The sequence below is a fragment of the Blennius ocellaris genome (assembly GCF_963422515.1).
Source record: "Blennius ocellaris genome assembly, chromosome: 12".
Classification (NCBI taxonomy): domain Eukaryota; kingdom Metazoa; phylum Chordata; class Actinopteri; order Blenniiformes; family Blenniidae; genus Blennius; species Blennius ocellaris.
This window is the reverse complement of record NC_137661.1, coordinates 15202483-15218866: the sequence shown is the minus strand read 5'-3', so window position 1 is coordinate 15218866 and position 16384 is coordinate 15202483. Positions and strand designations below refer to the sequence as shown.

General features: G+C 40.7%; 1 protein-coding gene across 1 annotated transcript in view; it reads right to left on the bottom strand.

Annotated features, from left to right (window-relative positions):
- Positions 1-14161, bottom strand: part of agbl4 (AGBL carboxypeptidase 4) — a gene marked incomplete at both ends in the record, with an annotated part of 281697 nt that extends 267536 nt beyond the window's left edge. Inside the window, 2 exons of the mRNA XM_080505732.1 lie at positions 12093-12212; positions 14116-14161. Coding sequence (XP_080361858.1) covers positions 12093-12212; positions 14116-14161 — 166 coding nt within the window. The remainder of the gene's footprint in view (positions 1-12092; positions 12213-14115) is intronic.
- Between the last annotated feature and the right edge of the window lie 2223 nt (positions 14162-16384).

Sequence of the window (16384 nt, the reverse complement as noted above, 5' to 3'; positions counted from 1 at the left end):
GGTTACGGTGACAAGGACAGCGTGGCAGACAACAGAAGAACTTGAGCACAGGAAACATCCTCAAAACCATTGATTCCCAGCCGTATTAGCTCGGGAGACTAAAATATTGCTTCTAATGAACCCCTCCTCCAATTTCTGATTTGCCTTTTCTTTTTTTCTTTTTTTTTATTGCAGAGAAGTAAAAACACTGGCAGAAACATCCACTATGGGGATCAAAAGAAGTGTCAGAACAAAAGCAATGGGCACCTTTACAGGTCTGCTCAAGATTGTAGAAGGTGTCTTATTATTTTCCTTTGACATCTCACAGCAGTCCCACGTGTGATTTCTGAGATGCGTTTGCTCAGTGTGAGAAACCGCTTCCCCAACCACTAAACGGTACTACTTTTTATCAAATTAAACTCTTGCTGTCGTCAAGCACATTTTATTTACGAACATCATGCCATATTAAAAAAAAAAAAAAGTAAGAACATATATTGTATTTCAATGTGTGACCTACTTACAAATATGACACTTCAACCTGACCCCCCAAAAAAATAAACCCGGTGTTTCTTACGAGGTACTCACCGTTAAAACACCATGCCAAAGTGTGAAAGTTATGGAAGCCATTTTTAGTGAAGAAAGCAACAGCAAATCCTCCTAAGAATGCCGTTTACTTTCCTTTGCTTTACAAACTGCTTTTGAATTTTTGCAGTTTGCTTTTTTGCTTTCATCGCCTCAAATGTTATGAACTGCTCGGCAGCTTGGGCAAACAATATTATGTGATTGAGTTTGATTAATCAGATAAAGTTCTGATTAACACACTGCACGCTGCCTTCCCAACGACATACAACTGGCAGGCAAAGTTAATGACGAGCATGTAAAACATCCGCTGCAGCAGGGGTAACATAATGCCTCAAGGAAGCTACTGTTGGGTAAATATTGTCCAATGTTCTTTATAAATCTACAAGGTCTTGTATCATTAGTTGATTGTCAAGCATTTTTTTTTTTTGTCAAATTCCATTTGTTGGCTGCCAGTGCTTCAGATTCAAGTACAGATCATTGCCTCTGCAAGTGCTATTTAACTGTTGTTTGTGAACTGATTAGAGATTCAAAAAAATAGCTTTTCCTATGAAAAACAAAAATGTTAGATTTCCATGCATGATAATAAAGCATTATCTTGAAAATGTGTATCCAGTGCCACTTGAAATCAGTTCTCAACAATACATATTTTGTAATGAGCACTTGAGTTCCTGAAAAGAATCCTAATACCTATTTTGGTCTCCCCAAAAAACGCATAATATCCAGACACATTTACGAAGAACTGTTTCAAATTACCATAGACAAGAAAATATCAATAACAGCAAATGAGCCCAAGGAGAGAATTTTGATACTGTTTACTTTTTTGTGAGCAGCAGACCTACAAGATCTCTGCCTGGATTCACACCAAAACATATTCCTTTAAATTCTGCTCCTGTTATATAGCTTACCCGTCACTGTATAAGTATAGTCTGTACCTGAATTTGTGTTATCAAACAAACGCTGGCACGTCAACGACACTCATCTCTGAGAGAGGTTTGCTAAATAAATCAGCAAAATAAACACAGGCAGCTTGAAAAACATGAACTTGTAAAGCATTACAAATCCTCCCCGTTTTAACAAACTGTACAGCCTTGCCTCAGATGAAAAATGAGACGTCTGCTCTGAAACTGTGTTTACGGTGTCAGGAATTGCTTGGAAATGAATCACAGAATGAATCACTGGAGTCATGTGCGCGAGCACCACTTGTGCAATGCGGAAATGTGGTTGCAGCAACCTTCTCTTACGACACACTTGTATCCCGATGCTGGAGGCGGGCCCTGAGCCAATGAATAGTGATGCTCCAAAGTACATTTAGAACACAAAATAGCCTTGAGCTGGAATTTACAAACAACAACAACAAATTTAAACCTTTTTTTATGACACATCAAATCCTTCAATATGGTCCAAGCAGCAACATTGCTACATTTTGTGTTCAAATTGACTTGTTATTGTATCCGCATTCTAATTATTCCTGCCAGACCTTTGCAAATCGCACCGCAGCACCATGTACACTAGTTGATAATCAAATGCTTTCATTACATCGGATTTCCAAAACAGTTTGCAGCTGCTAGCATTTGGTGACATTTTGAGAAGATGAGGTAGTGACTGGGTCTCCTATGCATAGCTCATATCGGGTACATCAACAATTAACTTACAAAACACTGAGGCTGTTTGTACTACTTCCTGCCATGTCTGACCACCGCAACTGAGCAAATGTGTTCACTCAGTGATTAGACGCGACTCTACGCAACGAACCCGAATGTCAGACAGGATTATCACTCTGCATTTCGTTCAATGCAACTGATACTCGGATGCACTAAACGCCGCACCAAACCTCCACGGCGCCCTGTGATAAAAGTGGATAATTGGTGTCAGTCATTAGTTTTGCTTTGTAGATTTACCACAATTGTGAAGGTTGTTGGAATGGAAACCATGTTGCCGAGTAATACCAATAAAATATTATAATTTAAGTGTAAAATATATATATATTTATTTTATTTTATTCTCTTTTTTTTTTTTTGTGAGCGCAAGTGTTCAAGAAAGGGAGAAACAAAAGTTGCCTGTCATCTACCGGAAGATCCTGAGTGTGTTGTTCCGCACATCGGAGGTAATGATGCTAATGCTACCTTACATGAAAACGACGTGGCTGCACCGCTGAAAGCCCAGTGGACCGCAAAAGGTATTTGAAATACATTTGAGTGCATCGCCACATAAATCTCATCCTCGATACCAGTGTAAAATTGCAGACGCATGATATTCTCCTCTGATTGGCACCTCCTTTGACCAACCCGGGGCCATTTAATGGTCTCTGATGAGCACAAATGAGAGTAGTTAAGTACAGCTGAGTGCAGCAGAGTGTATGGACAGGCGCGTACTTATATGCATACTATCAGCTTTTATGCTAACTCGGAAGAAGCAAACACACACAATGTGCAGCATACTAGGTGTGTGCTGGTGCAAACACAACTTTGGGAAATTCACACATAAACGCAGCAAAGGACTTCTTCACATGTGTGGCTTTGTTGTGGCTTGTCTGGGTCAAATTTATGTGGAAGAAAATCTATATTCTTTAAAAATGAGGTACACATTTTACAATTGGATGAAGTTTAAACATAATCATATAAAAGTCCTCAAAAAGCAAGGAAATAAATAGTCTATGGTTCAGTCTGTGATTGCCTTAGTTTGCCTGTGTGGATTTCTGCTTATGCCCACCTGGACATGCCAAAAGTAGCATTTTGTGCAATAATTGTGAAATTTGAAAAGGCAACAGGCTGATTCTATTACCTTTATTCTATATTCAGTTCACTGTATCAATATCATTTCAGTTTGTAAGTGAATCCCTTCGAAAATTCTCACATATTTTAAAACTGTCAACCATTCTAAGATCAAGCGCTCCAAGTACCACCATTATGCCTGACCTGAATCTTAGTAGCAGAAGTTTATCCTGTTAGCTATGGACTTACTACCTATATACTTATTTTGATGATTAATTTCCTATGTTTTATATTTTTGCATTTGAGGTTTTGTACTGTGTTCATTTTATATATTGGTATATATCTGTAGTGTGGAGTTGGATGAGATGCGTTCTGCCCGAGTTTGTTTCTACAAGCAATCCCTTTCACTTTTAGGTCGCCCTTTGAGCAATGTGTGAATGTAAGAATATGTTTCAAAGGGTTTGGGAAAACATTGCATGTACGTTTTTTTAAGCTTGGCAGTAATCCTGGGGGAAGCTTTCCTCAGGGTCAAGCAATATAAGACACCCCCAACACACATCACATGAAATGGCACGAAAAGAGGAATAAAACTGACAATATATGCCTGAAGAAAGTCACAGATAGGATATGACGATAATAAAAAAGACAATAATAATAAAGAGCAATCTCTTATGGATACAAATGGCCAATAAATAGCATAAATCAAAGGCAATGGTCTTGCCAACAGTCCCAAGACAACTCAAATTTATCTCCATACGCTGCCCCTGACTTGAAAGAAAGAGAGAGGAGAGCAAACCGCTAAAAGGGAAAACTAGAGAGGCCATTTAGTGATTTGAGCAGTGAAGCTTCTCTGCTGCCAAGGACATGTAAGAGAGACAGAGAGACCAGGAGTGCCTCTCAATACATCAGATGTCAGGAGTGCTCCCTCCTACTCACACGGATGGATCTTCCTTTGGAAAGCCCATAAGAGAGAGCATTCTGAGGTCGGGGAACTATACAAAATTCAAAAATCACACCAACACATGGTTCCACGTGTGCACAATGCACAATACGATGGAGGCGGTTCATAAATGGAGTGGTAAATGTCACGGCGTTTCGAGAACAGGCTCTTCTTATAAACACAAAACCTGCACTTCCATCCTTGGGCTGCCGTCTCTTCTGGACTGTCTCATCAGAGTGTGACGAGGCAAGGTGCAGAGCTGCGACGCTGCAACAAGCTCAGGCCTCTCCAAACCACTCATTCTAAGGATCTGGCTTGATTGTAAAAACGGTTCCCTCTTCTTTAATCAATGGAAACTCAACTATCGTGATTCATGGGGCACTCTGGAGTATATAAATATCTTCTGACAAGCTTGACTGCATTCTACCTACGCCATCTCCAGACCACAATCCACCTCACCCCCCCCCCCCCAAGAGCTCATATTATTATTTTGCACTGTACAACTTCAGATCGTCCGTTCTTCTTCTGCTCTTCCCATCACCATCTCTGTCTTGCTCTTTGTTCTTACCCCTGCCTTTGCTCAGTGCATTTTGCTTTCACAAGGGCTTTAATCAGTCAATTTCAGAGAGTCTGTACAACTGCAACAAGACAGTTTCTTCGACAAGTTTAAAAATACTGTTCGGTGGTTGGAAAAAAATAGAAAATACATTTCTAGGCGAAACAAATAAACCTTTGTTCTGTGAGCAGCCCTTTTATTTTGTACTTATACTCATTACTGATCTCCCGATACTCTTTTTGTGTTTAGTGTAATTTTTCATCTCAAAAACATGTAATCAATTATCTTTACTCTGATGTGATTTAAAACCTGTAGAGCATAACCACGAAGCGCTTGAGAGACTCTATTGAGTCTGTAATGTCACTGGTGGAAATCCCTGTCTAAAGCGGTAATAAATTGGAGTTCTGAGTTCATCACGCAACACATAATTTTGTGATTAACCACTCAGTCAATTTTCAATTATTAAAAAAAATTAGCACGTGTGTAAAATTTGATATTTCCTCCACAAAAAAACTAATGACAGAGGGGTGGCCTCAAGTAATCATGCAACCCAGTAGCATCTCAAATGTCAATGACTGTGTAACAAGCTGAACTGTTGCTATTACTATGACACACACAAATGGTGACTTAGAGCAATTGGTGAGAGTTTGACGCCTATAGAATCATGTTAACATAGACTGAGAAGAGCGATATCTGGTGTCATCTTGCTAGCTGATATTCTAAATCAATAACCTTTCTGACAAATTTGTAAAACTGTAGGTTACTTAACGTAACCCCAGAAGCTGCCGCATGTTTACCTCAAGTCAAACACCATCACTCCAGGAAGGGCCCTCTGTCTTAAGTGGGCCCAGCAGTCAGTACTGCATGAACCAGGCTCAGACCAAAGACGTCCAGCTTATTAAAGCAGACAAACATGGGAGGTGAAGACCAGCTTGCTGCTGCACAAATCTACTGAATTGAGACCCCTTTACGCAGGATGCAGCCAGACCACGTGTTTTTATATGTTCTTGTTTTTTTTATATGTAAGTAACATTGTACGGTTTTATGTGGGACAACGGATGGAAATTAGCCTTGTGCTAAATCCAGCATATTTACGGTAACCTCGTGAAGACAAGCAAAAGAGAAATAAAGGAGAAATAGAAAGAGACCACAGGCCCACAGGGGCCTGCAGGCCCTGAGGCGTGTAGGATAAAGCAATTGCTCCCAACAATCCAGTAGGAGGGCCGCTGCTTTGTGATGGCTGCCCGAGCAAGGGTTAGCTCAGGACACAAAGAGCTGGTCACTCTTCCGAAACCCCTTTGCTCTGTCCACATAAATCTGTAAGGCCCGGATTGGGCACGGCATGTGCAACCACTGTTCTTCAGACGAAGAAAATGGCGGTAGAGAAAATGCTGAAACAACAATGCGAGACAATGAGCCAATCACTTTGGGCATGAAAGCAAGGTGGGGCTTCAGTGACACTGGCATAGTCGAGAGCAAACTGAGTACACAAAGAATACACAGAGAGTGCATGAATGTGACTAGCACGCTTCGCAGAGGCAAAAAGCCAGCAGGAGCCCTGTCTTCAGAGACAGGTTCTTCAAGCTAAAGAAAACCACTGCCAAGTCCCACATGGGGGAGCAGCAACCTTTGTGCCCCTTTCATGAAACGGCAGACCGAGGGACGCTGGCCATTATTCCTTCAAATTCCACATGGCATGCTGCAATAGCGGCCAGATACGCCTTAACTGTGGAGAGGGATTTTCGTTCGTCAATCAAGCTCTGCAGGAATTACAAAATTGCACCAACAGTGCACTGAAAGGAGACGTGTCCTCCCTGCTGACACCACTCTTCAAACACCCTCCACTTACAGTCATAAAGAGACCTGGTGGAGGATGCTCTAGTGCTCTTATTAGTGTTAATCACACTCTGAGGAAGCCCTGTAGTATTTAAATTACAGAGCTCACGGGCCAGGCCCATAGGGCCAGACGCACTGGGTGTGGGTGCAATACTGCTCCCACCCCCCCGTCTGGGACAGCATGTCCCTACATACATGGAGCTGCCATGGCAGCCCAGACCGGAGCTGAAATATCACCACCAGCCAGTGCATGACTTAGCCAGTGCAGAGCTATCAGAATTAATCTGTGGCAACGCTCCCTGACTTTGTTCAGAGGCGGACGTATCATATCAGAGCCAATGGGGGGAAAAGCGTACAGGAGGACCAACGGCCAGACGTATGCGAGCGTGTCCACGCTAGCCAGATGGCCCTGCCGCCGTAGCAGCACAATGGCTGCATCGGTACAGCGCACAAACACCCGAGAGCTCAGAGATAGCTCGAAGGAGCGGACTCTGTACTCGTAACAAACACCCTGAAAAGCAAACCTCAGATGTTTCCGGTGCGGAGGATATATCAGTTTCTGTTGCAGGGACCCACGACACCATGTGGTTCCCTGCTCATTGCACTGCGTGAGCAATGCACGGCTACAGGATGTTGGACTTCACGGGTGGTGGGTCCACGTAGCCTTCGCACATTGCTTGTATTGGTCGGACTGTGCCCGACTGGGACACATGGGCTACCCCAGTCACCAGACTTTCAGCGATCCAAATCGGGAAAAAAAAAATACACAAAAAGCTTCATTTGATGAAGTTGGTCATAATTAATTCTTATATGTTGCATGTTTGCAATGATACTGTATATGATGATAGATGAAACTGTTAAACGGTGATGATTCCAGATGAAATTGTCAACATGTTTGATTTGCATGTATCAAGATGTATTTTCCACACTCAACTCAACAATTCCACATTAGGGGTGTCCACTAATTTTTCATTGAGAGCCAGTTTCATCCAAATATACAGTAAATTGGCAGGGCCAATGTCTGAAGGTGGAGTATATCACTTTACATCTAATGTAATATATTGAAATTAGCATTATCGGTCAAATGTAAGTAACTCATACCTGATGATTGCTGGACGGGGATTAAAACTGATAGTTAGGATACCTCTTCTCACAATGTCTCTGACTTTCTGTTGTGACGATAAGAAATAACAGCCGGTCCATATCAGTTCATCAGCTTGCACTGGAAGTTGGGTTATATTGAGTGAATTGACTGTAAAACCCAATGAGTTGATGAGTTGTGCTTATCAATAGACCCCATTAAACACGTGTCACCCCTGGGGGATTTCTTTGACTATGCAAGTCATTCTCAGCACAGAGCAGTCTGCCTAATCAATGAGTGCTTAATTACATCTGGTACACTGTCCAGAGGTGCAGTAAAACAATAGGTCTGCACTGTCAGTGTCATTCTTTGTAGAGAATGACAGGACTTTAGTGAGCAGCATTGTGTGGACGCTTCCACAAAAGAAACCGGTACTTAGCCGAAAATGTCAACAGTTGAAGCGTGAGGCAAAACAAATTTGATGAGATGAGATAAGAATGACTCGGACTTTACTTTAAAAAGACAATTAGGCTTTTTATCACTTTCACTCATCTTTTTTTTTTTACTATCCTGTACGGTATAAAGAAGACGAGTAAAAATTAAAGTTGATTTTCACAAAATCAAACAGTAAGAAAATAGCCTTAACGTGGATGTGCTACTGTACAAACTCCTCAAGGTCAAGGTCATCACTACACTGCGTTATCGTTAAGAATGAGTGTTTAAAAAAAGCTTTTAATGGTTAACACTGACTCCATGTCAAAGGGCCTGTTGGCTGAGGCATCTACTGTATGTAAATATGCGGGCCATCACTGAGTTGATCAGCACAGGGCTGACAACAAAGTGAATTAAGCCTCATCTAAATGTAAATTAGGTTTTATACGTTCTGCAAACAGCTTACATAACCAGTGTCTATTTTAATAAACCAATTAGATTTTATTTTGTGTTAGACTAACACAATAAAATAAAATCTATGCTTTATAAAAATGTAGAAGTGTGGCAGACCGCATCAGGAGTCAAACTCAGAACCTCGCCAAGCTCTTGCTCTACATAAATTTCTAATGAAAATGTCTGTTTGACATACTATGTTTGAGCCTTTCAATCTGCTTTGAAAGAAGTAAAATAGACATGGACTGTCATGAGAGACCATTTCAATAGCTTTGAGAAATGCACATGGAGGGTATAGGCCGATAGTCCTTTCGCTAATAACCTCCCTGTCACTGGTTCCAGTCATATCAAACTGCATATATGCAGCTCATTTTACATGCCGCACTTATACTATGCACACTGTCATTTCAAGTGTAAACACAGACACTAAATCTTGTGTATCACCGACAGGCTCCTTGCTGATGGCAAGTGAACATAGTCGTTTTTACACACGTATCCTATAAATGTTCTAATGCCACTGTGTGAACTGATGAAAAAAGTCGAAGATTTCATCTGAGTCGCCGAAAGAATATAGTAAGTGAAAGTATGGTAAAGTCAGGTTGCGTAAGCTTAGAAAGCCATATTAGAACTTTGCAATAATGCAAAACGGCATCAATTTGACATTAGCCAGCAAACATCAAACCCATACCCCATTCTAACTTTAGTAATGCATTTACTGGAAAGAGATTAATATCAATTCCATAAATCATTCAGGAGATACATCCGGAGCCAGAGACACTTATATGTTAGCTGATCTGAGTGTGGGAGCTCAGCACCCATTAATCAATGCCTGAGTTCTTCTGGCCATGTCATCTGGAAAAAGGTGCATTTATAAAAAGGGCATTCACCACACAGATCTCTCAGCACAGTCCTCCTGATGTAACATGTCTATATCATTACATAGTACTGCTATGAGTGTGCACTCGCCCTCACCATCCTCAAATGTGAGTACATTGACGAAGATAAGGCTCCACTTTCCCTTAGTTGCAATGTTGTATGCCTATACACAATTGGCTTTACCAGAGTGAATTAAGGAGTAAAAAGCCTTTCAGCTGTAATGTCTCGAACAAGGGTCTCAAACATATGTCTATGCAGGCCAAATCGAGCCCGGCAGTGGCTCTCTCACTCCAGCTCAATGTCCCATTGCATAGCATAACGAAGGTAAAAGAAGATAGAAACTGGGCCCCACATTAACTCAGTGGCTCGCACTCTCATCTCACTGTGAAAATATCACTGGTTCAAGTGCATGTTGAGCATTTCTGTGTGTAGTTTTTTTTTCTTTTTTTTCCTGTCAGTGCATGAGATGTCTCATTTACTCCAGTTGAGTCCCACAGTTTAAAAGCATGTAGTTGGAAGGTTCATTAGTGAGCCACAAATTGCCCATAGATGAGATATTGAATGTGTGCCTGTCTTGCTGTATTCGTCCAGTGATGGACTGGCGACCCATCCAGGGTATATCCTTCCTTTGAGCATCGCTAGCTGGGACCAGCTCTATCGTACAATCACAATATGCCGGTAATAGTTATTGGAGATGGATTAATTCCCAAAACACTTTAAAAAGTACCTGCTATTTATAATTTGTGCACAGGGTGGACAGACATAACACAACACTGTGACCCAGAACTGAAAACCAAACTGAATTAACGCCCATAGAGAGCGCTAACAGGTTTTCTTTAGAAATTGCAGGTTTATTTATACAAGATTCACTGAAAATTTACTTTTAGAATGTATTGATACATGTTTGCACAAAAGTGAAAACAATTAGCTGCTATTATTTATTTATTCTGGATGTATTTTTACAGCTCCGGGCCCATTGAGCCTATCTGTACATGGTCCTATACTATCTGTGGAACTATGAAATGTGGCTGCCATCTAAACCCAATCTCAGCACAGATAATCAGTCTGAGAGAGACCTGCTGATTTACTCAGCCTACTCTTTAGCTGAAGTATTTCCCTGTGTGTGGGTCGAACCAACTGACCTTGTCACTATTGGACACATATTTCATATTCATTGTCATGCCGCTCATCTGGCAACCAGGAAGGAACATTAACAAATAACTATGTAGTATATTAACTCAATATTACTACCTCCAGCTTCAACAAATGAGAACATCAATGGAACTGCTCAATCTGACTATTAAATATAGATAACATATCGTTTCATATTAAGTTGCTCATCTTTGTCACTGATTGAGCATTTCTGTCTTAAAAGGGTGATCCCCCCCCCCCCCCCCGAAAAAATTCAAAAAGTGGCACCCCCGGCACCCTCGTCTCACAACAGAAAAAAAAAACCTGTTTTAAACCCAGGCTTAGGGCTTTTCTGTATGGAGTTTGTATAGTCTACCTGCATAGCTCTATCCAATCTATTACAGCTTCATCCCACAGTGCCAGGTCATGCTTGTTAGGTTAACTGGTGACACTAAATCGGCTGAAGGTATGAATGAGAGTGTGTCTGAGACTATTTCTCTGTGATGGACCAGAGACCTGTCTGGGGTGTATCTTTCCCTTTTGCCTGTTGCCAGTTAACACTGTGTATGGACACAGAAGCACCGTGAAAATGGCAAATACATTTATTCCCAAACTGCTGTCAAGATAAGTCAAATTCCCCTGACAGAGCCCCGAGGTCCACAAACTTAAAGCATTTCGCAAACAAGCATATCCTCACCTGAAAACTTGGACACAATTCATAGTCGCCTGTGTTTTATTGGGAAAAGCTGTAAATCTCTTTGAAATCAATGCATAACACTCATTTAATGTCAGCTATCACTTGAAAAACATCAAATGCAGCGATGGTAGCCCATGTCTGTTTTGGTCAAATATATTTGATCTCCTTGTAATGACTTTTTTTTTCTTTTTCATGTTTGACCAAGCTGGACGAGTTCAATGGAAACGTCCGGGAAAGAGAGTAAGTTGTATTCAGATAATCCAGATGGGGGGGAAAAATGAGAGACAGAGCTGTTGCATCAGCTCCTGAAATCGAGTTATACAAAATACAAAACAGAATACGGACAGTACAAGAGACACATGGCTCAAAATAAGTTGTTGCCTTTTTGTGGGGGTTTTGTGTGTGTGTGTGTGTGTGTGTGTGTGTGTGTGTGTGTGTGTGTGTGTGTGTGTGTGTGTGTGTGTGTGTGTGTGTGTGTGTGTGTGTGTGTGTGTTTTAGACAGTTACATATATTTGGGTCAGATTGCATGAGCGTAAACTGGAAGACACCTGCTATCTTAACACACTGATCAACAATTTCGTAAAATTGCCCAGAAATGTTGAATAAACGTCATCCAGAATACCAATCATGACATTCTATCAATGGCCATTTTGCCCAGGTTCCGAAAACAACAGAAATGTCATTCCGACCAGTTATACCTGAAATAGTACTTCCTCCAAAAATAAAAAGGAAAAACATAATTGCATAGATATCATGGAGAAACATTCAATCTGTTGTTTTACTTGACCATTAATGCATTAGTAGTCTTAATACTCACCACTCTCAAAGCAAGCGTCGAACACCAGATGTCCTTTTCGCGGTGAGCCTGAGTATCCTGGTGGAGTCACCGTCAGTTTGTTCACATTCCCAACCAAAGCATCCTCTCCAGTTTCACTGCCTGAAGTGTGAAAACATGCAATTAAAATCTGACTCGTGTTACGGCATAACCTTCACAAATATAGATTGAGAATGTTTTTTTTTATTAATTATTGTTTTAAACATTCAAATGTATGAATTAACTTTCTGCATCAATATTTTGAAATGACTGACTGATAGGAATGAAAGCATGAAAGCAATGAAAGCCATGCATTCTAATTTCTTTGTTTGAATGGAGTCGACTCGTACTTCAAAAAAAAAAGTATGACCATGAGCAATAAAGATTCAAAATGCATAATAGAAACCATATTAGTAACATAAACCACATGTCATACAAAATGAACAAACAAAGTGAATTTATATCACATGAGCAGGGTGAATTGTGATAAAAGCAAAAGAAAGGTGGCTTTAATTCATAAGCTTTGAAGTAGTTAATCTAAATGAATGTTTAAAAAAAATCCCTTTGAAAAATGTATTTCCTATTTCAACATATAACAGTGTCTTATATATATGTCTATATATATATATATATATAACCCTTCACTTATTTCTTTCCTTACAACATTTAGATTAAAAAAAAATGAAATCATGAAATATTTTGGTGAATTTCCTTGAACTCCCAATATTTTCCCGAGTACAGTTCAAAATAACAGGCTCTTTGGCACCAATCAGGAAAAAACATTGACACATTGAAAACCAATGAACTAATATTAATTGCTCAGAAAAAAACCAAAACAAAACAGAAAAAACATAAAAGTAAACCAGCAATGCTGTTCTGGTTTATGCATCTATATACCAGAAAACAAAATCTGTGGAAAAAGAACCTGAAAAACAACCTCTCTGACCCACAGGATGACTTTGTGAAGTGTATGAATGACAAACAGATATCAAATAAAATTCCACAACAAAATGAACCGTCATTCCACGAGCTAACTTATTGGTTGTGAAGCATCATCAGCATCAAAGCATCAGTGTGAGAGCCTATATGTAAATGCACATGTATGCATAAAGGCTTGTTTACATAACATTTCAATATATTTTCCACAAATAAGTTTGATTTAAACTGTTTATTCTTATTTGTATATTAGAACGTGTTGCGGGTTTATAAAAAGATACTGAATTAAATTAAGTGTACCTTTTTGTGCTGAAATAGAGTAAAGTATTTAGAGTTAACCAGGAATTCATATTCAAATGTTTTCATGTTACAGGGATTAAATTGGGCTATAAGTGGCTTCACAGGGCTGTAGGTTGGGGGGCATTCCTGCTGTAAAGGCAGTTTCATTTATGATTTAACACATGTATAAGGTCAACTTAACCCTTCACGCCTGCGTCTACCAACGTAACGACCAAAGCACAATCCCTGTCACAACAATACAACAATACCATGTCTTTGCATTAAATGCATAGTATGTACACTTTGGTGCATTTGATTGCAGTCAATCACAAACAGGGACTTTAATCATGGAGGTGGTGTTGTGCGAAGCCATTCAGCCACTTGACGTAAGGTGATTAGCTTCCCCAGCCTCTTGCAGGTGCTGCAGCTGATTGGACGCGGGGCTAGCGATAGCACACACCCAGAAGCCAGCGCACCTGCACCGGGGCTCTCCTCCCGGATGCGAAGTGCGGCCGTTTACCGCTTATCGCCGGGAATTAGCGACATGGCTTACATGCACGTTCACTGCGTGGTCGACACGCGTCGGTCGCAGCACGGCTTAGCGGTGAAAAAAAACGCTACTGAGAGGGACCGTGTTTACATCTCGACCTGCTAGCTAGGAGGTTAGCACACTGGACGTCAGCGTCAAACTGAGACGCGCTGCCAGTCGAAAGCACGCGCGTATCGCTTTGTCAGCCGACGAGGTACCACGCGCGTCCCTCTGCTCGCATAGCAATGAAGTGGGAGCCGGGAAAGGCTCGTGTTTACACACCGGGATCGACGTCTCTCACTGTGTTCTCCTCCATCTTCCTCTGCATCTGTTTCAAAGCAGCACGACGCTCGATGTGTGTTGCCCGGGCAACGGAGAGGGGGGCGGGACAGGCGCGCGGCGTGGGGGGGGGGGGGGGGGGGTTTACAACATCAGTCCGACCACAGCGTCACAGAGAACCGCAGGACACGCAGGTGGCGTGAAGGCAACATGGGTCAAGGTCACGCACTGAGTTACGTAATAAAACAGCAGAATTATCACCATTCACACAAAAAAAAGGTTTCCCCGATTTAAACACGTCCTGCTCAAGAGTATGGGGCCACTGAAGGGAAACAAATATATAATTTGGAGGTAAGAAACATAACATAATAGTTAAAAAATAAATTAATAAACATCTAATACTGAAAAAGATTTCCATTTACAATACACTGATACATTATAAAATAGGGTTCAAACAACCTTATATACTAAAGTGTAAATTAATGATTAATATATCTATTTTCATTTCTGTGCACATCTCTTTTCCAACAAACATCGCTCTGTTTCATCCAGCAAAGTTGCTACTGTGAGGGAAATTATGTTGTCTAGCTCAAAGATAGGCAGTTTTGACCATTGTCAGTATTATATTCTGATGAAGCTCTTCTATGCAAAAATGTATAAGTTTTGCAGCTACTAATTATTTTCCCCATGTAATAAAGTCAGTAAAACGCAGTCACGCTTATTCTTCGGCATCACTTTATCCAATTTAGCGTGGCATGAAGCCAATCCCAGCTTAATATGGGTGAAGGCATCCAATGCACATATTGGACAGTCTGCCAGTGCATCACGTGACACAAAGTGATGATTGGTCCAATTAATCCCAAATTTGTGTTTTTGGACTGTGGGGGGGGGGGTCTTTCTCAAATAGCAGAAAGATTCATGCATTTAGTTGTGTGTGTGTTGTGGAGGCGGTGAGCAGGTAACAGTTGTTTTGTGACTGTAAAGCCTTACTCAGTTCATCGCTTTGGGGTGCAAATTAAGTTATGATGATTATTTTCCGGTACTTAAGTAATTTGGATAGCACTTCATTTATGTAAAATAGCTGCGTCCCTGAACAGGATAAAGCGGTATTGAAGATGGATGGATGACTATGAAGTGTGTTTTTTTTTTTCCTCAAGCCACAACACTACCACAAATTAGATATTTCACAGAAAGAGGGTCTTTATTTTCACCCAATGAAATTAATTAAAAGAGCATCACTGATAAAAGGCTGCTGACAACATGGTAAGCTGATGGGCTTTAGCTCTCAGTGCAAAACACCATAGAATATTTAAAGAATAAGTATACAATTGCAAACTGAATTTCGAGATTGGGGTAATTGCATCGCAAGTCTTGGTAGTTAGAAGAGGGTGTGGCGGTTGAAGGGGCAATGGGTTTGGCTGCTGTCAATAGAAAAACATTTAAAGCATATCTGGCCTTCTTTTAGGCCAGTGGTAAGGATTTTCAGTAGCAGTAAATATGAAAGATTTGTGTTCAGAACAAAAATAAAATATAACTCAGATAAAGAGATTACTTGCATTTTTAGGACTGCAAATCCCAAATCTGTAACACATCGTGGCCAAAGGAAACTTGCGAAAGTAATGCTGATTATTCCACACAAACATCCCACAAATGAACCAAATCAAGTCATTACAATCATGAAAAACAAATTCATACGTCGCCGTATAATGACAACATTTACATTCTGCAAAGCAACAATATGCAAGATGAGACATCCAGTGTAATGCCTTCAAGCTGTAATCTTTAAACTGCACATATCTCAGTCTTATTACAGGGGGAAAAAAAAAAAAACTTTTTGATGATGGTTTGGGAGAAAAAGCCAATCATTGTCAGAGCAGCAGTCAGAGATTCAGAATCATCCTGCAGATTGATTAAAGCTGGAGATTTTCTAGACAATTGAAGCAGAGATGTCATCAAGGCCAATCAAGCCGAGCCCGATTCCTTTCCCATTACAAAGGTTGCACCTGATTAAGTTCATCAAATGAGCAGCCGCACAACTCCGAGAGCAAGAGGCGTACAGGCTGCTGCTAATTTTCAGGTTATAAGCTGTGTGTAACTGGACCAAATGAATAAGACCAGGGAGAGGGCAATGATTTTTCTTCTGTGTGTGATCTGTATTTGATGGCGAGCATCAACAGGCCACTGAGTAGATAGGTCGGCCTGATTATTTCTGAGGAGACAGGAAGAGAATACAGAGCAGCTGTGTAATATTTTGTTAAAATTGAAAATTGAA